The 25,368-nt window shown below is 45.0% G+C and overlaps 1 protein-coding gene and 1 pseudogene across 1 annotated transcript in view; both read right to left on the bottom strand.

The window, feature by feature from the left end:
* KIAA0319 (KIAA0319 ortholog) overlaps positions 1–23,087 on the bottom strand; it is a 74,158-nt gene extending 51,071 nt beyond the window's left edge. Inside the window, 7 exon segments of the mRNA XM_047857868.1 lie at positions 2,012–2,061; positions 2,063–2,199; positions 2,284–2,381; positions 5,752–5,811; positions 18,967–19,066; positions 19,444–19,603; positions 22,993–23,087. Of these exon segments, the coding sequence (XP_047713824.1) occupies positions 2,012–2,061; positions 2,063–2,199; positions 2,284–2,292 (196 nt within the window). The 5' untranslated portion in view covers positions 2,293–2,381; positions 5,752–5,811; positions 18,967–19,066; positions 19,444–19,603; positions 22,993–23,087.
* Positions 10,896–11,327, bottom strand: LOC125165635 (40S ribosomal protein S13-like; annotated as a pseudogene).
* Positions 23,088–25,368: the final 2,281 nt, after the last annotated feature.

The following is a 25,368-nucleotide window of genomic DNA, read 5'->3' as shown; positions in this document are numbered from 1 at the left end:
AAACTTAATTATTTTAAATGTATTTATTTCAACAAACACACAAAGCAGATCACACTGTACCAGGCACGGTCCCAAGGGCTTTAAAATGATCAGTTCGTCTAACCTTCCAGGAGTTCCATGAAATAGTGCTATTAGAACCCACAGATCCCGGGCGCCTGGGTGGCTCAGTCAGTTAAGCACCCGACTTCAGCTCAGGTCACGATCTCACATTTCATGAGTTTGAGCCTGCGTAGGGCTCTGTGCTGACAGCTCAGAGCCTGAAGCCTGCTTCAGATTCTGTGTCTCCCTCTCTCTCTGCCCCTCCCCTGCTTGTGCTCTCTCTCTCTCTCTCTCTCTCTCTCTCTCTCAAAAATAAACAAACATAGGGGGCGCCTGGGTGGCGCAGTCGGTTAAGCGTCCGACTTCAGCCAGGTCACGATCTCGCGGTCCGTGAGTTTGAGCCCCGCGTCAGGCTCTGGGCTGATGGCTCAGAGCCTGGAGCCTGTTTCCGATTCTGTGTCTCCCTCTCTCTCTGCCCCTCCCCCGTTCATGCTCAGTCTCTCTCTGTCCCAAAAATAAATAAACGTTGGAAAAAATTTTAAAAAATAAAATAAACTAAATAAACAAACATTAAAAAAAAAAAAGAAGAAGAAGAAAAAAAAAAGAACCCACGGATCCTAATTCCCAGCTAGTGTCCTTTCCAATATACCACACAGCTTCTCTTCTGCCATTACCCTTCTGTCTACTGACGCCGAGGATCAAAGTAAGTGAACAGGCAGAGAGGGTCACCCCAGGGTACAGTGCCCACTGAATGGCCTAGGAAACAAGGTCTCTAACACCTTCCTTATTAGGGAATCTCATGGGAGCTTTTCAGCACTCGCCCCGATCCCTGCGGCCTCTGGCTCTTTCATGACCTCTTCCTACTTAGAAGTCTCTCTTTCCTTCCTGCTGTCCATGCCCTTCTCTTGACGTCCTGCTTCTCTGTAGGCTCCTTCTGTTCTTCCAACTCCTAAAGAAGGGAGGTCTCCAAAGTTCCTCGCAGGCCTCTCCCTAGCTCACCCACCAGCCGCCCTGGAAGGTCAGATCTGGGCCTTAAGCCTGCAGTAGTCACCTCTATGCCAATGGCTGCTGGTGCCTCGTCTTCAGCCGCTCATCGGTCTCAGGGTCCTGCTTCTTTCATCCTGCCGGTCAACCACTCATCAAATCCCACTGACTCCAGCTGATAGTGCTCGAATCTGGTTTCTTCTCTTCAGCCCTGCAATCACTCCCTCCAGTCCTCAGGGATCTTCTTGCCTCCAGTCAACTACTTTCTTGAAACAAATCTGATCATTTCATTTTCCCGCCTAAAGTCATTCAGAGATTCTACTTACCCAATGAAGCATAAATTCCTCAGCACAGATTACAGATCTTTCAAAATCTTGCCCTGCTCACCACTGTAGACTCACGCCTTGGTTCCCCCTCATTCACGTAAATCAGTTCCCGCCAGAACGGCCTCCTTACAGCTCTCCCAAAGTGTCGCCTGAGCCCCCCTGAACCTCTGCTCTCTTCCACAGGCAACGAATGAGGTGATGGGCGGGAAATGCTAAGCATGGTTCCCGGCACTCGGTTAAGTGCTCACTGAACAGTCATCGCTATTGTTACACATGTCGCCACCTTGACCCGAACAACGCAGCGACCCCATTTTAGCCGGCTGGCTCTACCCTGGCGCTACCGCCTCCGGAGAGGCTTCCCGGCCCTTCTGAGAGGGCAGGCCGGGTGCCTCCCCTGCTCCCTCAGCTTCCTGTCACAGCACTTACCAGGTGATAGGAAAACCGTCCATTTCCCTGTCTGTCAGTCTCACTTCCTGCACTGTAGATCACAGAGGGAAAAGACAGCGTGTGTTCGTCTTTTCACGCCTGGTGTGTAAGCACCGTTTCTAGGACACACTCAACGATGTGCCTGGGGGGAACGAGTAAACTTGAAAGCTGCCACGACTCTCCTACAGCACGTTTTTGTACTTTTCTTCCAGCTGTACTAGGAGCAGTACTGTTACCTGTCCTGGGAGCAGCGGTGGGAGACACAGGTGGCTCAGATGGGGTGGACGCCGGGGACGACGCTAGTGGGAAGGCTCAGGCTGCTATGCTCCGTGCTCCATGGGGGGGCCAGAACCGGCCTCTTCTCTGTGGAGGCTGGGCTCAACTCCGGTCTGGCTGGAGGAGGATCACGGGAAGGCATTAGAACCTAGGAGATCAATTACAAAGACAAATTGCTATGAAAGAAAAAACAAAAATGGCTGCCCTCGTTAAGCAATACAACATCACTGACCTTTCTCATAAATTGGATTCAGTGCCATTGGAAAAACCATGTCTGATATCATACAACAGTAGAATTCTACACCATCTCTTTCAAATATGCTCTGATATCTATTAAAAATGAAAGAAAAAAGAAAACTGTGGGTTGGACAATTATTGTAAGTGAACATGCACACCCAGAATCACTCAAGATGAAAAGAGAAAAAACAACAAAAAAACCCTCCACAGCCCCCGAACTATTCAACAAGGCAGTAACTGAAGACAATCAAAACATTCAAAGACCAGGCTTCTAGAGTAAATGATCTCTAGTCATACCATCTATGTGCATAAACTGTAACTTAAAGTTACAGTCAAAGTTAGCCAACCTAAAGTTTTTAAATTAAACATTATGTGCCAGAGGGGAAAGTCTCGTAAAATGATATCAAAATTACCTTCTGAGCTTAAATTGCCAGTGACTATGGGTCCAGGTAAGTAAAAGTCAGGCTTAGAACACAGGAGACCCAAGGGGGGAGGTGCAGGGAGAAATCCACAGAAAGAAAAGCTGTAAGACCAATATAAACCAGGGAGGGGGCCTCAGGTATTTACTGAAATCACAAACTGGTGTCTATTCAGCAGTTGAGGAAAGTAAGGACAGAGACATTTTGTGACCGGGCACCAGATAACTGACTTCACTGCTGATATTAACTAACTACTAGATACTTTAGTTCATACAGTTCAGATATTACGAGGCAACTGGTAAACCCCTTCAACAACAAATTTCAGGAACCAAGGCTGAAAGAAGATGAAGCGTAAAATTTTAAATATATTGACCAGACCAAGACAAAATCAACTGACCAACATTTAAAAACTAGGTAGTGGGTTACAGGGAAGGAAAAAGTTCTCCCTCCTACTCTCCAACCTTTCTGCCTGATACCTCCACTCCCCGTAACAAAAAGGCTGATTAACGGAGGAAAAACAAATTGAAGTCTGTGTGCCAGACATACGCCCAGGTGCCCAAGAAAGAAAGGAGGTGCACCTGGGTGGCGCAGTCGGTTAAGCGTCCGACTTCAGCTCGGGTCACGATCTCGCGGTCCGGGAGTTCGAGCCCCGCATCAGGCTCTGGGCTGATGGCTCGGAGCCTGGAGCCTGTTTCCGATTCTGTGTCTCCCTCTCTCTCTGTCCCTCCCCCGTTCATGCTCTGTCTCTCTCTGTCCCAAAAATAAATAAATGTTGGAAAAAAAAAAAAAGGAGGTGCAAAGAAGGGAACAAAACAGGAGGTTTAATACATTTTAGGCAAAGAAACAACAGACTTGTGAACTGAAAGGACAAAGGGATTTGAACTTGGGGTACTTAATGGTGGAGAAGTAATAACAAGGTGTGTCTGTACAGGCTTCTCCAGCACGGTCTTCTCTAAATCCCCGTCTTTGGGGCTAAGGGTGCCCTCTCCCCTCCTGGCACAGGGAGGCTACCTTGCCCATGGCAGACTTCCGGCCTGCTTTCAGGGGACCACAGTGGGGGCGGTGTTCTTCTTGCACGGGACTTTCCCAGGTACCATCAATTCAAAATAATCAATATGCCAAAGTGCCATGTTGGATACTTTGAATCCCTACAGGGTCTAATTTTGAGATGCTCAGCTTGAGGTTTCAGGCATTGAGGTGTGGAAGGGAGTGCTGATATAGGAGGCTGGTCCTCACATCTGTGCTGACAGTAGTACGAAGTTCAGAATCCCTGCGACCAGAGCGCCAGCACATGGCAGTGGGGCCTCCTACAAAGTCACTACCAAGTTGAAATAAAGAATGGAGTCTACAGACAGTGGTCGGAAACATTAAGGCACCTGTCAAGGGCTTCCCAGTAACCAGGGACTGGCTGAGGGGGATTACAACTCCTCCCCTCCCTCCTGTCTACACAATCAGCTTTCCCACCACGCTGCCTCTCTGGGCTGTTAGAGCAAGCCGGTTTTTTGCTTTCACTCCCTGGCTCCCTCTCCATGACCTTCACAGAGAACTCCTGGCTAAGTTATTGGCACTCAGGTTCTCTCTGACACACCCCACCCAAAGAAAATGGATCCTCCAGGGAAACAACGGACACCCCCACGCCCCCATTACAGCCTAGCCTGGACAACGGGATCCTTGAATGGCTCTTGTTTCTTTTTTTCTACCCTTAACTACTTTGAAACAACTTCTTTTAGGTGCATCTGTCTGGTCTTGCCCACTTGAAAACAAAACTGCAGAAAATGTCATTTATCCTCTACGAATTTAATCTTGACTTGTTTTGAATTTCTTGAATTTGTCCTATTCGGTCGCACTACTTGGTGAATAATGCTTCTATATACATTTGTGCACAAGTCTTTGAATGTGCAAGTGTTTTGCTTCTCTTGGGTAATTACTTAGCAGTTCAAAGGGGGTTTGGGTCCTAAGGTTTGTAAGGCTCTGTTTATCTTTCTGAGGAACTGCTGGACTGTTTTAGAGTGCCTGTGCCATTTTACGTTCCTACCAGCAATGCCTGAGGGTTCTCATCTCTGTGTGTCCTTACTGACACTTGTTCTCTTTTTGTCTTATTCTAGCCACACTGGGTAAGTGGTATCCCAGTGTGGCTTTCATTTGCATTTCCCTAAAGATCAATGGTCCTAAATTATTTAAACGAGAGACCTTTTGACTGAAGATAGAGATGTTGGAGGTGGGGGGCCAGTTATGACAGGTTACCTTGAAAAACACCAAAAACAAAGGTAAGGTTGTTACACAGATTTCAGTCCCCTCCTTCTCCAAGGGTAAGAGTTTCTACTGACTTGAAATCATTCTCTTCCTGGTTCAGAGGAAGAGACACTTAACAAATGGAGATTTCCCTTATAAATGTAAATTTCCCTTACAAAAGGGACTACAGATAAATTCTACTGTTTTTAGAGCTTCTCTCCTTAGTGCTTTCTCTCAAAAATAATCAGTTCAAATAATCCTTATACCAAAGAGACATATTTGGGGTCACATATTCTGATACCCTTCAATCTATTTTGAGTTAATTTATGTAGCTTAAGGTAGGGGTCTAAATTTCGTTTTCATATGGGAGTATCCTGTTGTCCCAATACCATTTGTTGACAAGACTATTCTTTTTCCCATGGAAAAAGAATTCTTTTCTTGGCACCTGTATTAAATACAATTGTACTATTTATGATACGTTTTTGGTGAGGGAAGAAATCTTTGGTTTTGTCATTAATTCCAAACTTTGTACTTTGGCAGAATAAAATTATTTATGTCTTATGCTGCAGAAATAATGTTTATCGACATTAATTCAAGGATTATCTATGACTCAGTTCAGTTCAAAAACACATAATGTGACAGTAGGGCAAAATCTGTATTTCAGTGGAAAATAAAACACTGTCTAAAGGATCTCTTGGTTATCTAATTCTAGTCTTTCTTGTATTTCAGCTATTGGACAACTCTACCAGTTGGAGGTGACTTATAACAATGCAAAATAACTTATTTATAGACAGATGTTCCCCTATACGAACCAGCCTGGCCTCCAGTTGCACATTTATTTCAATGTTCTTCACGTATGTTCTTCAGATTCTCTTGTAAAACAATACAACATTGATTAATGACTAGGATAAAAGCTAATGCATGTTCATTTTATATCTGTATAATTCATGACTGTACCTTTCTTTCATAATTATCTTTTAACATAACCAACTTCAAAGAACTAATGAGCCACGTTTAATACACACTTCCATCCATAGAAGCTATAAAATCAAAGACTTAGCAACATAAAAGAAAGTAAACGGTGTTAATATTTAGTGATAGAAGAACATGGTTAATCTTTGCTAATTTCAGATTATTTTTCAATTGGAAGCTTTTAACATTTTAAGACAATTACAAGTTTAGAAAAATCTAGAAACTTTGAAAAGTAATAGCAGGCAATGCAGTCACTTGCACTAAGCCCCACATCAGCAAAACAAGACTTAATACCTAACCTAACTGCAGTTACAACCCTCCCAGGAATGCAGTCTTAACCCATCAGTCTGGAATGTTCTGGTCAACACCAATAGGTAAGCTGCCTGTCCACCACTGGTAAGTTACCTTAGCGTGTAACAACCCCCTTCTACCTCCAAAAGCCTTCCTTCTTGTACAGCTCCTCAGAGCTCCTTTCTATTGCCGGATAGGGTGCTGCCCGATTCATGAATCGTTCGATAAGGTCAGTTAGATCTCAGAAACTTCCTCAGTTGAATTGTCGTAATTTAGCAGATTTGGCCCAGGAACGGAGGGCTCTGAACTGCACTTCTGAAGGCGTTCAGGGACGACGAGAAACACAGGCGTGGCACCCGTGAGCCCCTTTCTGAGTGGTCTTTCTTGCCTTTCCCAAGGGCCCTGCATAAGTTCCTCCCGCTTCTGGGCTCTGCCCTCCTTGCCCTGAGCTCCCGATCTCACTTGCTTTCCAAAGTTCCCCGTTTGTCTGAAATCACTCGCTCCGTCCACATGGGGGAACTGCCAGCAGTGTGGACACAATCCCCCAGGTGACTGGAAACCCCGGTCCTCGGCTCTGTCCCCACAGTCCACGTCGGGCGCTGCCGCTGGCAGCTGGAGCCCCCGTTTGTTGGGGTCCTGCTGAGTCAACCCCTTCCCCGGCCCAGACTCCACGCTGGGAAACGTTGGAGGTGCGCACAGGACTTCTCTCGGCCAGGACACGGTAACAGCACTCGGTGACTGCACGTTATTCGGGGGCACAGGCTTGCTTGTCGTGTCAGATGAAGGCTGGCGGAAAGACAAGGGCTCTCTGCAGTCTGAAGAGTTAGGCACGTGACCTCTGGCGCACCTGCTTACTTTGCGTCTAAAGGATGGCAGTCCCGGGAGCTGAAGCCATCTCTACAAACGGCAACATCTTACTAAAACCACCTAGAATCGCGGTGGCTGGTACGAGGAACGTTCCAGTTAGAGAAGATCACTTAAGAAGGGCACTTGGCAGCAAGGATTCCCAAATGAAGCAAACAGGCTGGGATACGTTTTTTAATCGGCAGGCAGAAGCCTCCACAAAGGTTCAAAGTTCCCAAACAGCTTCATTCAAAGATTCACTGTGAAAGCTTATTACAAAATTAAGTAATTTTTACTGCTTCCCTCTACCCTCCTTTAAATCCTCTTTCTAGTAGTCTTATGTCTGCATTGCCTTTACAGGACTGTAAACAAAAGTCAGCCAAGTTAATGACCTTAAAGACACCTTGATTGGCCAAACTGCCAAAGGTGAATACAAAAATTAGGGACATAAAAGGTACCTACAACAAAGACTGTAAGACTGACGGATGTGACCGTCCACAGCTCCCCTCCACCCTCCTTGGTCCGATACCCATTCCGGGGACCCTCTGTCCGGACTGCCTTTCCATTTGAAGAGACAGTCAACTTTCAAACTAACACCACCAATGTCACAGCATCCTCTCCTGGTATCTTCCTCTCCTAGTTCAAAGGCTGATCTAGACATCATAGTTAAAGAATTTCCTAAATCCAAGGAAGATCCTCAAAAGTTTTTAATACACAGATAACCTCCTGAGATTAATAGATTAATAAAAAGGCAGAAAACAGGATAGGAGGCCACCATTTATGATCATAGCTGAGGACTCGGAAAAGATTTAGAACCAAGCCTGTAAATGGTCAGCCAACTTGATGGCCTTACAGACACCCCCATATTTACCTCCCAAGGAAGGCCTCTGCTTGGGTCCTTCCCAGTGTTGACAAGACTATGAAGGATTTTCGGGTGAACTGCTATGAGTCCCTTAAAACAGCCAAAGGGAAACTAAAATTAAAATTAATTTTTAAAAAACCTTGCCAAATTTTGGTAAATCCCCCAGCTACACTCTCCACTTTAAACTCCACTCAGGACCTACAGGTGGGATCCTAGAAAAACAAGGACCCAGCTAACGGTAAGATTTGTACCACAGTCAGCTCCCCCAGATCTCTGCCTGTGGTGCCCCAGAGAAAAATCAAAATAAACTATCTTCTGCACTGTCTCTGGGAATGCCTCTTCAGTCCAAGGGGTCATCCAATACTCCCAGAAATATTTGTTTGTCCTGACCAAAAACTTCCTGGAGGAACTAACATTCCTTCCCTGTCCCTCTGAGAATCAAATGTTCTATAAACTTCAGTGAGGGAATTATAGAAAAACAAAAAGGGTAATGAAAAATCAAATATTGGTAGAAAAAGTTTTAGCTGTCTGAGCAGATAAACTTAACTTATTCCAACAGATTTTTCATTGGCCTAAATTTTAAATAGCCTTTCCCCCTTCTGATCTTTTACGGTAAATGAGTTTACATTATGATATGTCTCAGAACTATTTTTAATTTACTTATTTACTTATTTACATACTTACTGATTTATTTATAGGCTCCCTACCCAGTGTGGGGCTTGAACTCACTACCCTGAGATCAGGAGTCATCTGCTCTATTGACTGAGCCAGCAGGTGCCCCATCATGGCTAAAGTTTTAAAACAAACATATGAAGTCTCTGTTTGCATCTGTCTCAGTGTTCATGTAGTGTCATAGATGTGTGTTATTTTCTACCTCTGGATGGCAATATCAAAATTTATTTGTAATAGAGTTCTATTTAATTGGCTTAAACATATAAACACTTATATAAACTAAATTCTCAAAATGTAATAGAAAATAACCCAAATGCTTTTCAGGTTCATGTAATCTAAGTATTATATGATATAAAAGCTAGTTTACGTTTGCCGGTTGATTGAAAATAGGCATGTCTCCAGAGTTAACAGCATTGTAATTCCTTCTGGGTTTAGTAATCAGCTAAGTCTGTGATGTCTTTGTTACAAACTCTGTCACCTAGAAAAATAACCCAGGATGATGACCGAAGTTGTCTAACATCTAATGAAGTGTTTGTAGTTAATCTAAACATAGTTGTTAACAATAAGTAAATTAAATGGATGTAAGTAAGATAAAAAGGTTTTAGGTACATTTCTGAAACAGTGTCTCCAAATTTTTTTGTAACCTAAAACCTTAAAGTTTCACTAAGTTAAATTTGACTATACAGATCATTTCCTAATAAGATAAAAACACTGAAATATTAATTACTACATACAGGTTTATGCACTTTTTCTTCCTTTCGTGGAGGATTAAAGCTATTTTAGTCTAGTACTAAACACGTTTTATCCCACACTGAGAAATTTTCCGTGAAAAACCACGTTTCTAGAAATTATAAAGCAAAGATGCTAATGTAAAAGATAGTTCATTATTGCATATTTCTTAATTTTCATGAAAAATTAAAAGAGGTTAAGGGTTAAAAATCTAATATATGTGATTAAAACTACCGGAAATAATAGGGAAAGGAGTTTTAGGTGTGATCAGGACTAAGATTGGAATGAATTTAACTAATGAGTTTTACTTTCATAACTAAAATTAGTACAAAACTAGAATTCGGTTTTCTCTTTGTTAAAAGGACCAAGTTTTCGTGGACAACTGGCCTGCTCTTGTTAAGAGATTATGGAAGGTTTTTCTTTACCTTTTTCAGTCATCTGCCCAGAAGAAAGAAAGATTTTGTGTCTTGTCAAAGCAATTTCCTGTGGTTCTTGATCAGGTCTTTTGTTACCTAAGAAAGCTATATCTTCTCTATTAAAAGAGCTAAGTTTAGGGGCTCCTGGGTGGGTCAGTCCGTTAAGCGCCAACTTCGGCTCAGGTCATATCTCACAATTCCGTGGGTCCGAGCCCTGCATCGGGTTCTGTGCTGACAGCTTGGAGCCTGGAGCCTGAAGCCTGCTTTGGATTCTGTGTCTCCCGCTGTCTCTGCCCCTCCCCCGCTCACACTCTGGGTGTGTCTCTTTCAAAAACAAATAAACCTTAAAATAATTTTTTTTTAAAGGCTAAGTTTTTTTTTAAGTTTCTATATTTGCCTATGAAACCTTTAGTTGTTTCTATGGTAATTGGATAACTAAGTATTACTTCATTTAGTATTTGACTAAGTGTTCTAAAACCTTTTGATATGTTTTGACAACCTTCCAAAAATCAAATTCTAAATGAAGTCCTTTTGACCTCAAATTAACATTGGGATTTTTCCAGAGCATCCTTGGAAAAATCACACCAAAAAAGTATTCTCCCTCCTTATACAAGAGAGCTGTTAAACTAATTAGGCTTATTTGATATATTAAATTACAAGTAGTGTCAAATAGTAAGTAATACTAAGCTTTCTTTATTATAGTTATACAAGTGTTCTGGAAATTTTATGAAATCCCAAAGTCTGATATATCTTTTTTTGGTTTTGTTGTTTTAGAGAAAGAGAGAGTGAGCAGAGTACAGGGGCAGAGGGAGAGAAAGAGAGAGAATCCTAAGCAGGCTCCACGCTCAGTGCAGAGTCCAACTCGGGGCTCGATCCCACAACCCTGGGATCCAGAATCAGACGCTCATCCAACTGAGCCACCCAGGTACCCCCAGTCTGATGTATCTTCGTATAATGTTATCAGTCATAAATTAGCTATTATCTTAAAATGTATGTCACAGAAGAAAACAAATTTCCTTGTCAATTCCATTATAAGGAACTCAATTAGATCTCTTAACAATTACTTTTTAAAAAGGCTTTTCTAAGTTATTTATGACAACTATCGTTCTATTCTGATACTTTTGTTTTTCTAGTTAGACAATGATTTTATTGCTCGAGTACAAAGACAGATTTATACAACCAGGGCGGAGGCTGAGGCTAACTCGTATTTCTAACTAGGGGAGAGGACTCTTTTGGTCTTATAATACTGAAGCAACAAGTGACTACGGCTCTCGATCAGAATCGGTCGTAACTTAGCATCCTATCCTTTCTCTTCCTCTCAAGATGCTTTCAAACAGCAACAGCTTTCTTAATCAAATGGTGGAGATCCTCAAGAAGATCAGGAGCAAGTCCTTTAAGAATTCTCAAGATTTTATTGTCACAGAAACGTACTCGAGTCTCTCTGGGTCACACCTACTTGTGAGGGAGTCAGGCCCTACTTGCCCACTTTGTGGAGCTGCTCCTTCATGGAGTCAGATGTCAACTTCAACCAGGCAGGGGCGCCGCAGTGGTAAGGCAGTAGGGACTGGGACACACCCTTCCCAGGAGTGAGGACACGACCCATGATGGTGGCGGTGAGGCAGCGAAAAAGTGATCTTTTGCAAAGGTGTTCCTGCCAAAGTATTTCATCTTGAAGCTGAGTCAAGGAAAGGACTTTGGACGAGCAGAGGTTTCAAACAACCAAAGTTAAAACACTGGAAAGCAGAACTGGTAAGAATTTCCAGAACTGATGGAAAAACCGGATTCAAGCAGAACAAGAATTAATTACATGGAACTGAATGAGCTGAGGAGGATGATTATGATTTTTAGGACTTCTTGTTTGAAACAGTGCTGTCTTTCCAGAATCAAAGAAACCTGTTCTCTGAAGCTACCTACGTGTCTCTTCACCTATAGAATGTATACGGTTTTGTGACTGGTACGTTCCATTTGACTGATGACAGACCCCACTGAAAGAGTCACCTTTTTAAGCCAAGTGGCTTGCCCAGTGATCTTATGTGAGTTTCAGCACAGACCCCTCCTTGTTCAGCTAAAAGATAATCCAGTCCTCTCCTATTATCACGCATTAACTTTGGCCACAAAGTCTAGCCGTTTTTGCCAGGCAGGCATTGTTTCCAGCAGCAGACTCTGGAGCGTGTTCAAGGAATGTTCTGGGTCATAGCCCCATCTGCACTTTTTCCGGCCAAGGAAACAGTGATCTACCAACAGAAGCTAATTCTGAACTCTGAATACCTCCCGGTCAGCTTTTTTATGTCGATGATATAAACTCAGGGACATTGAGCCATGAGGTGTCTCAGTCTGTTTGTGAACAGTCAGGGGCAACGGGAGATATCCTAAGGGGTGTTGTTTGGTTACGCCAACCACCCAAGCATTCATGGGCCTAAGGAGAGTGAAAACCACTCCAGACAAAGACAAACTGTGAGGGCACAGACCATTCCTGCTGAGGCGGTTCTGTGAACAGACTCATTCACCGGGATTGTTACATTTCCCTGTTCAAGCCAGCGGTCAGCCTGGGTTTCAGTGCCTTCAGCCCGAAAGAAAACGTTCTAAGGTTGAGGTTACCCCCGTTAGCAGTGGCCGGGGACACACACATGATGGCGTTATTTTCTGGACCAGGGTCAGAGTACAGGACAGAAAGACAGGAAGAGAGGGTTTCGTTTTAAAGTATGAAATATCGGTCTGGCCTCTTGGGAGGAAGCAGCCTACCTCGCGTCCACCGCTTCTCTTCCTCGTCAAGTCGGTTCAGAGGCTTCAGAGCCTGTACAGAACCAGATGTCAGGCGTGGCCTTCTTCAGCTGTGACACACGTATCCAAAGTGCAAGTCCCTGAACTTCAGTGAGGACGACCTGGTACAGGACCTTTACAGGAGATTCAAGGGTGGTCTTTGTTCTCAGTGGTCCCAAATCAAGGTGGGAGAAAACTGGAAATGGCAGTTTGGTGAGTCCTAGCCAGATATTTGAGGAAACTAGAAGAATTCAGGATCAAATCGGATTTACAGGTACATAACAAAACCTCAGAGACAATTAACAGGACTACACTCTAATGTCTACACAAGTGCAAACATAATTTTTCTCTCTACAATCACCCCCATTTCTTTATCAAAGATAATAGAAAAACTAATTTGTTTGCATTAAACATGACCTAATTATCTACCTAAGTGCAGCAAGAGCAGTGATTGGACATAAAAGTTCTTTTAAAAATTGTTTTGTTGAGGGGCTCCTACGTGGCTCAGTCGGTTAAGCGTCCGACTTCAGCTAAAGTTATGATGTCACGGTTCGTGAGTTCAAGCCCTGCATCGGGCTCTGTGCTGACAGCTCGGAGCCTAGAGCCTGCTTCGGATTCTGTGCCTCCCTCTCTCTGTGCCCCTCCCCCATTCACACTGTGTGTGTGGGGGGGGGGGGGCGTGCGCGCGCGCACGTCTCAAAAATAAACGTTAAAAAAAATTTTTTTTTTAAGTATTGTTTTGTTGATACCTTTGAAACAAGGTGCCAGATGGATGTTCTTTTCACCAAGGGGCTTTACTGGATCCATAAAGTCAATTCTAGTTCTCTAAACCTATCTCGTCCTGAGTCTGTGCACATCTCTTTCAAATATGATAATGCAGTCAAAGCCTTGGGAACATAACCAGTGTTGTCAATTGTGTCCTGTTACAAGGAGAACAGACCTTATGCAAATTTTGTCCTTTTAACAGAGAGAAAACCAAATTCTAAGTTTGCACCAAGTTAGTTTTGATATTAAAATTTATTTAACTTGTTTAAACGTATTCCAATCTTAACCAGCCAGCCCTGTTCACGCATAAAATCCCTCTCAGAAATTCCTTTCCTACAAACCTTCGACAACTTTTTCTCAACAAAAATGCATCTCCATTTCTCATACTGTCTTTTACTGAAAAGATACATCCTACTTTCTTTTCACACAGAGATGTTTCCTTTATTATTTCTAGTAGGTTTAAAAATATAGTAGCATGTTTAACCATAAGTACCCTAGTTTTTAGTAAAAATAAAGAATTAAACAATTATGAACTATTATGTTAACATTCTGTGGCTTAGCAAAATTTTTTAAATACTTTTTATTATTTCTAGAAATACATGCTTTCTCGTAGTAAAGTTTTCAGTGTGACAAAGGACGTTTACTAAGGGACCCATTTATCCTCCGCTCTTTTGCAGAAGGAAGCCTGGGTTTAGTAAATAGTGTGTTAGTATTTTATCTTATTTGGAAATGATCTGGATAATTAATGACTACCTATTATGCAATTTAACACAGCAAAACTTTAAAGTTTCAGGTTACCAAAAAGATCTGGGGAAACTTTCTAAAAATTTCACCTGCACACTTTTGTATCCTATTTACATCTATTTGCTTGTTCTTAATTATGTTGAGACCACCAGCAGAAACTTCATGAGACATTAGACAAAGTCAGACATCATCCCAAGCTATGTGTCTCTTTTCCTTTTTTGAGAGAGAAAGGAAGCGTGCAAGTGGCAGAGAGGGGCAGAGGGAGGTGGGGGTGGGGGGTGGGGAGAGACAGGGAGAGGGAGGGAGAGAGAGAAGGAGAGAGGGAGAGACAGAAGGAGAGAGGGGGAGACAGAAGGAGAGAGGGAGAAAGAGAAAGAGGTGGAGAGAGAGGGAGAGAGAGAAAAAGAGGGAGAGAGAGAAAAAAAGGGAGAGAGAAAAAGAGGGAGAGAGAGAAAAAGAGGGACAGAGAGAGAGGGAGGGAGGGGGAGAAGGAGAGAGAGAGAGAGAGGGAGGGAGAGAGAATCTTAAGCAGGCTCCATGCTCAGCACAGAGCCTGATGAGGGGTTTGATCTCACAACCCTGAGATCATGAGTAGAGCTGAAATCAAGAGTTAGATGCTTAACCAACTGAACCACCCAGGTGCCCTCCCCAACTATGTTTCTTGATGACAAATTCTATAAGCAATAACAAGGACTTATTTGATAATAAAACCAGGTAGAGTAAAAGTTGTATGTATTGTATTCAATGCTGTTGGTAACTCCAAAGACATGACCATTTTAATTAAACCAACAAACTTAAAATGGCTTTAATACTGAATATTAAATTTATATGAACACTTACTTGTTTAAGCCAATTAAGTAGAGTTCTTTTACAAATTAGTTTTGGCAATAGCATCGGGAGATAGAAAACTCCCACACATCTGTAACATATATGTATGGATATGTATAAACGTACAGATAGGGGCATCTGGGTGGCTCAGCAGGTGGAGCGTCCAGCTCTTGATTTTGGCTCAGGTCATGATCTAACGGTTTGTGGGACTGGGCCCCTCATCGGCGTCTGTGATGAGCCTGCTTGGGATTTTCTCTCTCTCTCTCTCTCTCTCTCTCTGTCTCTCTCTCTCTCTCTGCCCCTCTGCTTGCACATGCACTCGCGCACTCTCTCTCTCAAAATAAATAGACATTTAAAAAACACAAAAAGCAACAAACAACAAAACCATACAGGCAGACATAAACAAAGACTTTATAGCTTCATTTTGAATTTACTTCCATGAATCAGGTACAACAATACAAAACTTACCAGTTATGAAAGAACAGTTAGAATAAATTACGGTTACCCTGCTCTAATGGTTAAACCTTTTTCGACTAATATTTATGGAGAAGACACTTAAGATTTGTATTTTTCTTTGACAAGTAACCTATGGAAGCCATGGAGAAGTCTTTTTTTTTAAAGTCTCTCCCTCCCCTCTTTTGCTTCCTTCAGGTAAAAATTACCTCTCTGAAGTTTGATTTCACGATCCCAGGGTCGTGGGATCAAGCCCTGAGCCGGGCTCCACACTGACACCATGGAGCCTGCTGGGTATTCTCTGTCTCTCTCTCTCTCTGTCTGCCCCTCCCCTGCTCGCACAAACACACTCTCTCTCTTTCTAAAATAAAATTTAAAAGAGTTCACCTTTATATCTCACAGGCACAGGGAGAGAATCTAAGTTCCTCCAAGAGGAACGTGGGTTCCTAAGGACAATACTTACAAGCCTTTTGAGATAAATACGGGAGGATTTGGGATTGGTAAAAAGGACAGGTTGCCTATGAATTGTGTCTGGATTTGCAAAGATCTGTGAGATAAGGCGAATGGTTCGCTCTTCCTCAAAGACTTGGGTCTCCTTGCAGCCTAAATGAAAGCCATCGCAGCTTGAACCACCCATCCAACCACGTTATCCTTAGTTTGCTTTTTGTATTGGGGAGATTTCCAACAGGGAATCAAAAGATTTCTATGTTCTAGATTTTTTTTAAATTTTTTTTCTTAGCATTTATTTTTGAAAGACAGAGAGAGACAGAGAGAGACAGAGTGCGAGCATGGGCAGGGGAGAGAGAGAGAGAGAGGGAGACACAGAATCCAAAGCAGGCTCTAGGCTCTGAGCTGAAAGCACAGAGCCTGGGATGTGGGGCTTGAACTCATGAACCATGAGATCATGACCTGAGCCAAAGTTGGAAGCTTAATCGACTGAGCCACCCAGGTGTCCCTATGTTCTAGATTTAAGAGTTGTCTGCCTTTGGAATGTTTCTAGTCAATTTTCCACAAAGGCTTCAGAATGTTTTCTTTCCCTTTGTCTACATTTAGCTTAAGGAAAAGACCTAAAAAAAATATCTATCAGGCTCTGAATATCAGTTTCCAATCTGGCCCCCCAAAAATTTTTTTAATGCTTATTTGAGACAGCAAGAGAGAGCTCCTGCTCTCAAACAGGTGGGGAAGGGGCACAGAGAGAGGGAGACAGAGAGAATCCAGCACAGGCTCCAAGCTCAGCATGGAGCCCAACAAAGGGCTTGATCCTAGGACCTCGAGATCATGACCTGAGCTGAAATTAAGAGTTGGATACTTAACCAACTGAGCCACCCAGATGCCCCTCCAATCTGGCCAACTTTCTAATCACAGAGTCATTAGATCCGTTCAAATATCTTGTCAGGTTTCAGACAGGACAAACGGTAAATATTTCTGGCAATACTAAACAACCCCACGGGCCTCAGAGGGTGTAAAAAAAAAAATACTATCTTCAAAAACTCTAGAGTCACTCCCAAAGATCAATGCCCAATGGCCTGGATTTAGAAAGGGACACTGTGAAGTTTATTCTCTTTCTCCACCAGGCACTACACTCAGAGATCCAGGAGAGCTGACTCTGGGAAGGATCGTCACCCTTAGCTGGTTTGTCCAGTTTTCCGGGGTCCCATCTGTAGATGTGGTACTTAGCATAATTTGGCAAGATTTGTCACTAATTTTTAATTTCCCTTGGTCATTTAAGGGAATAAGGTAGCACTTTACCAGAATGTAAGAGTTTTGTCAACTCTGGGAGGGTGTCCCCTATGGGGCCCTCCTTTAACAGGTGATATCAAGGTGTCTTTAAGGTCATTAACTTGGCTGACTTTTGTTTACAGTCCTGTAAAGGCAATGCAGACATAAGACTACTAGAAAGAGGATTTAAAGGAGGGTAGAGGGAAGCAGTAAAAATTACTTAATTTTGTAATAAGCTTTCACAGTGAATCTTTGAATGAAGCTGTTTGGGAACTTTGAACCTTTGTGGAGGCTTCTGCCTGCCGATTAAAAAACGTATCCCAGCCTGTTTGCTTCATTTGGGAATCCTTGCTGCCAAGTGCCCTTCTTAAGTGATCTTCTCTAACTGGAACGTTCCTCGTACCAGCCACCGCGATTCTAGGTGGTTTTAGTAAGATGTTGCCGTTTGTAGAGATGGCTTCAGCTCCCGGGACTGCCATCCTTTAGACGCAAAGTAAGCAGGTGCGCCAGAGGTCACGTGCCTAACTCTTCAGACTGCAGAGAGCCCTTGTCTTTCCGCCAGCCTTCATCTGACACGACAAGCAAGCCTGTGCCCCCGAATAACGTGCAGTCACCGAGTGCTGTTACCGTGTCCTGGCCGAGAGAAGTCCTGTGCGCACCTCCAACGTTTCCCAGCGTGGAGTCTGGGCCGGGGAAGGGGTTGACTCAGCAGGACCCCGACAAACGGGGGCTCCAGCTGCCAGCGGCAGCGCCCGACGTGGACTGTGGGGACAGAGCCGAGGACCGGGGTTTCCAGTCACCTGGGGGATTGTGTCCACACTGCTGGCAGTTCCCCCATGTGGACGGAGCGAGTGATTTCAGACAAACGGGGAACTTTGGAAAGCAAGTGAGATCGGGAGCTCAGGGCAAGGAGGGCAGAGCCCAGAAGCGGGAGGAACTTATGCAGGGCCCTTGGGAAAGGCAAGAAAGACCACTCAGAAAGGGGCTCACGGGTGCCACGCCTGTGTTTCTCGTCGTCCCTGAACGCCTTCAGAAGTGCAGTTCAGAGCCCTCCGTTCCTGGGCCAAATCTGCTAAATTACGACAATTCAACTGAGGAAGTTTCTGAGATCTAACTGACCTTATCGAACGATTCATGAATCGGGCAGCACCCTATCCGGCAATAGAAAGGAGCTCCAAAGGGCTACAGAAAGAAAAAGGTTTTAAATGCAGGACAAAGAAATTATAAAGAACAAAAACAGGACTATTTCAGGCAAGATGGCCTCCCTTTGGGGAACAAAAGGGTCTCAAATGGATGACCTCACTGGTGCAGACGGGGGAATTCCAGAATGACCTCTTAAGATCAGTCCTGGGGAAGGGTGAACTGCAACTGGGTTAGATACTAGGTCCCAGTTTGGCAAAGTGGGCCTAGCCCAGGTGACTCCATCTGTGGTAACCACGGCTGTGCATGTGGGCCGGCTCCAGGGACGTCTGCTAAATCATCGTTCCCCTTAGACACTGGCAGAGGCACCCAGAGGGAGAAGCACTAAAGTCATCATTAGGTGGCTGACTGGTGAAGGCAGAAACACCATCTATTCTTACAGGTGTCTGGTCCTGACAGGACAGCAGAGCAAGGGGATGTTTTGTTAACCGGGAAGGCGCTGGGAGCCACCTCCCTTGCTGCTGCTGGAGGCGGGTGCCCTTAGGAGGCACCTTTTTGTCTTTTCTTTTTTTTTCTATTTTTTGAGAGAGAGAGACAGCGTGTGACTGGGGGCGGGGAAGAAACACTGAATCAGGAGCAGGCTCCAGGCTGCCAGCAAAGAGCGAGATCACAAACCGTGAAATCATGACCTGAGTCCAAGTCGGATGCTTAATCCACTGAGCCACCCAGGCGCCCCAGGAGGCACCTACTTGTGACGGTACAGCCTGTAGTGGCGCCTGGCGACCTCAGCACCCCGTCCCTCAACGACCCCCCCCCCAAGCACCCCCGCCCACCTGGTCTCCAGAGCTCTTGCTGGGTGGTTCCTGGGGGGGAGAAGTCTCCTTTCCCAACTCCTCTCCTGCAGGTGGAGTCCTCACGAAGGCAGGAAACAGCCTGCTCCAGGAAGAGTGTCTGGGGGCCGGGGTCCCTGTGGGCTCCCTCGGGGGCGGGCCCCCAGCCGAGGAGGAGTCGAGGCCCGCCTGGGCGCCCCCCCACCCCCGGGGCTCCTGCCTCCTGGGGGACACGGAAGGGGTCAGGCCCGGGCTCCCCGTAGTCATCGTGTCCCGCTCTCTGCCCAGGAAGGGGGGTCCTTTCCGAGATCTTCGGGGGGGGGGGGTCCCTCCCCCCAGAGTCCCAAGGCCGCGTCCCCGGTCAGCAGCGTCTCCCCGCCGTGCAGCCGCCACCCGGGCCTCCGGAGAAAGGTGAGCGGGGACCCGACGGGGGCCGCCCTGCGGGGCTCACAGCTCTCCGAGCGAGGGTGGGCAGCTCACCAGGTAGCAGCGGCACCCCCGCCCACCAGGCCAGGTCACAGGCGGGCCGGTGACAGCAAGCGCCCGTGCGGTCCCCCGCAGGATTCTAGTAGTTTCCACGTCGGGCGAAGGACAGCGTTGGCGTGCTTCCTCCCATCAGCGCACTGGCCGCGGGCCCCACCTGCAAACAGAGGTCTCCAGTGAGGAATATGGCGGCAGCCAGCATCCCCTACAGAAAGCACCCCCTTCAGCCCAGCCGCGCCCCCGTCGGCCGCCCCGCCCCGGATTCTCCCCCCTCGCCCATCGTACCTTCCAGGCCCTCCTCGTGTCATTTCATTACGTGAAATTACTAAGCATTCTTTCCCAGCTGGGTATGGCTTTTACACTATTTGTGGCGCCGTGCTCCTCACCCAAAATTCAGGTATTAAAGGTTTACCTAAGGAACAGCACCATATTCCTGTTGTTAAATTGATTTTTTTAGTCTCACAGGTGATTCTGATGATAGATCACTTGCCAGGGAAGTCTCAAAGGAGAGAAAAACCTGTCCTCAGTCTAGGTCTGTAACAACTAGCTCTTTTTTTTTTAAATTTATTTAAAGTTTATTTTATTTATTTTTGAGAAAGAGAGAGAGGGGGAGGGAGAGCATGCACACGTGAGACAAGCAGGGGAGGGGCAGAAAGAGGCAGCCAGAATCCCAAGCAGGCTCCACGCAGTCAGCACACAGCCTGATGCGGGGCTTGGACTCATAAACCGTGAGATCATGACCTGAGCCGAAATCAAGAGTCGGACCCTCAATGGACTGATCCACCCAACTGTACCTAAACTGATTTTATTTTTTGTCTCACGGGTGATTCTGATGATTGATCAATTGACAGGGAAATCTCAAAAGAGAGAAAAACTTGTCCTCAATACATTGGGTATGTAACAACGAGCTTCAATCAGACTCTAAATAATGAGCTACAAATGCTTTCAGTCGGCAAAGACGACCGGTATCAGGGCTGTGCCACACCCCCGTGTGGCCTGCAGACAGAGTGGTGCAGGACCACAAGTGTGGTGACCCGTCCACGACAAAATGACAGAAACTGAGACTTTCAGAACCTTCGGCAGCAGTTTGTCATTCCCTGAAATCCAAGGGCAAAGTCACTTTTTTATTCTTTTTATGTATTGATAGAGCTCTCTTTCCTAGTGAGGGCTCTGTCGGGAAACTGTTACTTTCCTCATGGTGATAGTACTTCTAACTGGAGGTAAGAGAAATGGTTAAATACAGTTTAAGAGTCATCTCTACTTTTACCTGTACACACATCATCAAGTTTTTGACAATTGTTTGGGGCGCCTAGGGTGGCTCTGTTGGTTACATGTCTGACTTCGGCTCAGGTCCTGACTTGGCGGTTGGTGGGTTTGAGCCCCACGTCGGGCTCTATGCTGACAGCTCAGCCTGGAGCCTGCTTCGGATTCTGTGTCTCCTCTCTCTGCTCCTCCCCTGCTCATGCTCTCTCTCTCCAGATAAACATTAAAAAATGAATGAATGAATGAATGAATGAATGAATGAATGAATGAATCATTCAATGCCGGGACACCTGGGTGGCTTAGTCGGTTAGGCACCCAACTCTTGATTTCGGCTCAGGTCATGATCTCACAGTTGTGAGATGGGAGGCTCACGTTGGGCTCTGTGCAGAGCATGGAGCCTGCCTGGGATTCTCTCTCTCTCCCTCTGCCCCTTTCCTCTGCACTCGCACACATGCACTCTCTCTAAGTAAATAAACATTAAAAAAATTGTTCAGTGACTCTAGAGGAAAGTCTAATTGGTCCAATTTAATAGGAATTAGGTATAATAGATATGCATCTTTCCCCATGAGTAAGCTAGCAACAAACTAATTCAACTGAAATGACATTTTCTCCAATGTAAATCTACTTTTTAAAAATTACCTTAATAGTTTTAGCCTTTTATTTTCTAAAAAAAAGCTTCACCTCAGATATAGAGAGGGAAAAAACCTCCAGTTGAACATAAAACAAAAACTAGCATCTCTAATTAAAATCAAGAGACGATGAAGGGTGTAGAAGAGACAGATAATCTTGGACTCCCACATCTACTCTGAAAAATATTGCCTTTATTTGTAAAGATACCACTATGTCCCTGAATGGCCTTTAAATGAAGACCCAGTCTAGAAATTTCTTTCAGACACATATGGTAGGATAGACTTTATTCCCCTTGAAAAACTGTTAGGTCATCTTTTGAACAGAGCGATCCCTAGAAGCTGCCATGTTTCCTTTCTGGCGTGGGCCACCAGGTAGCTCAAATGCCAACTTGTAAAACTGTGTCAAGGAAACCACTGTACAGAAAGAAGGCTGTAATCCTGGAGCAAGTGGCTGAGAAGAACTTTCCAAGGCAGAAGCCTTGACAAAGCTTAAAGCAGTTTTCAATCAGGTACAGACTTCCATACACTCCTCGGGTAGATCACCTGTTTGCTCTGCAAAAACCACCTGAATGGTCTGTATAGACAGACATACCTTCTGCAGAGATCTTAATGCTAAATAAAGAAGTTTGAAAAGGTTTCCAGCAACTAACCATTCTTCCGTGAGGCCAAGTTGCCATGATTACTTCAGACTCTAGAAGACCCACTCAACACAGCTCGCGAAGAGACCAGAGAACACTCTCCCATGTTCCTATGTTCTCCACAGTCCCAGCCCGATCTGTGACGGAAGTAGGAACCCCATGATAGGTGACAAATCAATGAAATCATCATCAGCATTTTGTCAAAGGTACAGAGGATAGAGAGGGAAGACAGGCAAACTGCAAATAACATCATGGGGGCTCAGGAACGCAGGAATTTTAAATTAATGGAAGAATCACAAGAAAAAGACAAAGAGGAATGCAAAAGTGGGGATTTGTGAGAAAAAAAAAAGAGTGCCTAAACATTAGTAATCTATGAGGAATGACAGGGCTCTTCCAGTGGTAGCACTTCCTACAGTAGCCCCTATATACTCTACAACAGTGCTCGTAATAAGTCAGCTGCTTCATGGGGCGCCTCGGTGGCTCAGTCTGGTAAGCGTCCAACTTCAGCTCAGATCATGATCTCACGGCTCGTGAGTTTGAGCCTCATGTCAAGCTCTGTGCTGACAGTGCAGAGCCTGCTTGGCATTCTCTCTCTCTCTCTCTCTCTCTCTCTCTCTCTCTCTCTCTCTCTGTCCCTCTCCTGCTTGTGCTCTTTCTCTCTCAAAATAAATAAACTTTTAAATAAATAAGCAAGCAAGCAAGCTGCTTCAAACCCTTGAGCCACACCCTCTAGGCATTCTAGTTCAATAGGTCTGGATGCAGATAAAACATTTTATTTTTTTATTTAAGTTTATTTATCTTGAGAGTGCATGCAAGAGGGGGAAGGAAAGAGATAGAGAGGGAGAGAGAGCATCCCAAGCAGGCCCTGCCCTGTCAGCACAGAGCCCACGGGGCTCAATCCCACAAACCATGAGATCGTGACCTGAGCCGAAATCAATGATTCGGCTGAAATCATTAACCAACTGAGCCTAACAGGTGCCCCAAAGCTGTATTTTAACAAGGGTCATTCTACCTACTTGGCTTCCTACCTGCGACGGTCACCAGAAAGAGCAACGGAGACAGCACACTCGTGGGGGTTGTCATTCCGTCCCACACAGTGGATGGACGCAGGCTTCCGGGCACATCCTGAGAGGCCTCTGGTGCAGGCTCCCTTTGATGTTTCCTAGGAACCAGATTCGGCCTCAGGAACCTCAAAGGAAAATCAGAAAGCAGACAAGAAGGAAGAAAAAGAATAGGCAGATGAGGAAACATACAAAATTACTTCTATCGTTTATTCATGTCAGTGGGAAGCCTGCCCTGTTAACACCATAGGGCCCTATCCCAGGCAAGCGATCCACCCCAATTCTGTTCAAACAGCAAGAACAGTTCCTAAGAAGAGGCAGAGGGTTTCATGCTCTGATAGGGGCCAACGGCAGGCAGCCCCCAAATGGGCCACTGTGCCATGAACATTATTTTGAGTTAAAAGCAATCCAAACCCAGCAGATCCCGGGAAAGCTCTTTATCTCCCCTCAACTGCCTGCTTGTACCAGGACGAGAGCTATTAACAAAGATTCCTCTTTGCCTAAGGAACTTCTCTATGTAACAGGGCACCTGTGTTTTCCAAACACCTTCCTTCACCCTCCTGCTAATGGTCTTGCTCCCCGTGGTATCCTCAGACCCCCACCCTCCTCCCCTCAGCTCATATAAGCTGAATATTATTGCCTGACTCTCTTTGGAATTTCCACTTCTGTGTGGATTCCCCACATGTACATACACTATTCAGTTTGACTTCTTCCTGTTACTCTGTCTCATGTCAATTTGATTCTTGGTCTAGCTAGAAGGACCTTAAAGGACAGAGGATTCTTCCTCCACAACACTTTCTCCCCTTACAAGCCCAAACCTATGAAATAATATGAAATCATACTACTATATTTCATCAGTTCTAACAGGTAAGCATTTCCATACGCGTACCATCCCTGAAATCAAGATGTCTTAAGATAGCCAAGCACTGGACAGGAGACAGATGCCACTGCTTGTGGGTGTGTGTGTTGATAATGCAGAACTGGTCTCAAAGGCTTGGAAGAAAGATAATATGAAGCATTCTTTTAAGAAATATTGCATCCCTGGGGTGCCTGGGTGGCTCAGTCGGCTAAGCGTCCAACTTCGGCTCAAGTCATGATCTTGAGGTCCGGGAGTTCAAGCCCCCATCAGGCTCTGTGCTGACAGCTCAGAGCCTGGAGCCTGCTTCGGATTCTGTGTCTCTCTCTCTCTCTCTCTGTCCCTCTCCCACTCGCACTCTGTCTCTCTCTCTCCAAAATAAATAAACATTAAAAAAATTAAAAACAAAAAAAGAAATATTGCATCCCCAAATGCTCATGATGGTACACAGGCAATACTGTATGGGGGAAATTTGGCACTAACTAGCTTGACAAGTGATACCGCAGAAGTGGGTCAAGATGGTGAGGAAAGTTAAGAATGCCTTAATTTCTACTCGCTTACAGTTCCTTTTTATAATTGCGCAAGAATGATTTATGATACAAAACAATCTGCCTAAATAAATCTATTTCAATGTGCAGAAATTTTCTAAATGACAAGAAACTGCTGTGCTGTGTGTAACAGACAGGAGCTTCTTCTTCCTTAGTGTTATTTTAAAAAATGATGCATCTTATAATCGCTACTGTCTTAGAGTCAACGAACATTGAAACTTTATCTTTGTCTGGCACTTTCTTCAGTGTGATCTTCATAACAACCCAGGCAATATTATTATCTCTGCTTTAAAAATGATGAAATTGAAGCTCAGGAAAGTTCACTGACTTGCCCAAGACTGAAAAACCAGTTCTAGTGTTACCGGTTATCACTAACTCAGGAAACGAACGGGTGAGCCCTGGTGTGATGCGTCAGCCAACTGTTCCCCCACCGGGAATCCCGAGGGGGCTGGACAAATGGAAAGCACCACTGCAGAACAAAGTCAGATATACTCGTTGTAAGAGGAGCCAATAACCCAAGAGAGGAGGGTCTGGAAAAGAGAACGGGAGAGATTTACTTTGGGGGGGGTGGCAGGCTCAAGCCTTAACAACTGACCTCTCTGCTGGCAAGATGAACACCAGGAGTTTTATAGGGAGAGGTTCAGGGGGACACGCAAGAGAGCAGACAGAGAGCACGTGATCATGGCTGGGAGTCAGTAGATACTCAGCACACGACCATGGGCAGGGAAGGGGACCTGTGGGGTATGGTCTTCTAGGCATCCTCCCACCACTACCAGGGCTTTTCTGGCCTGGCAGGTGGAACGTTCTGGTCATTGCAAAACATCGTCAATGCCTCAGAAATAAGAATGGGTTTCAGGCAGAGCACAAGTTAAGGGGTCTTGTCTATTCCTGGTTTTAACTGTTGGGGTCTATGGTTGAACAAGAGGA

This window comes from Prionailurus viverrinus, chromosome B2, assembly GCF_022837055.1.
Source record: "Prionailurus viverrinus isolate Anna chromosome B2, UM_Priviv_1.0, whole genome shotgun sequence".
NCBI classification, from domain to species: Eukaryota; Metazoa; Chordata; class Mammalia; order Carnivora; family Felidae; genus Prionailurus; species Prionailurus viverrinus.
This window is presented reverse-complemented; position numbering and strand designations above follow the sequence as displayed.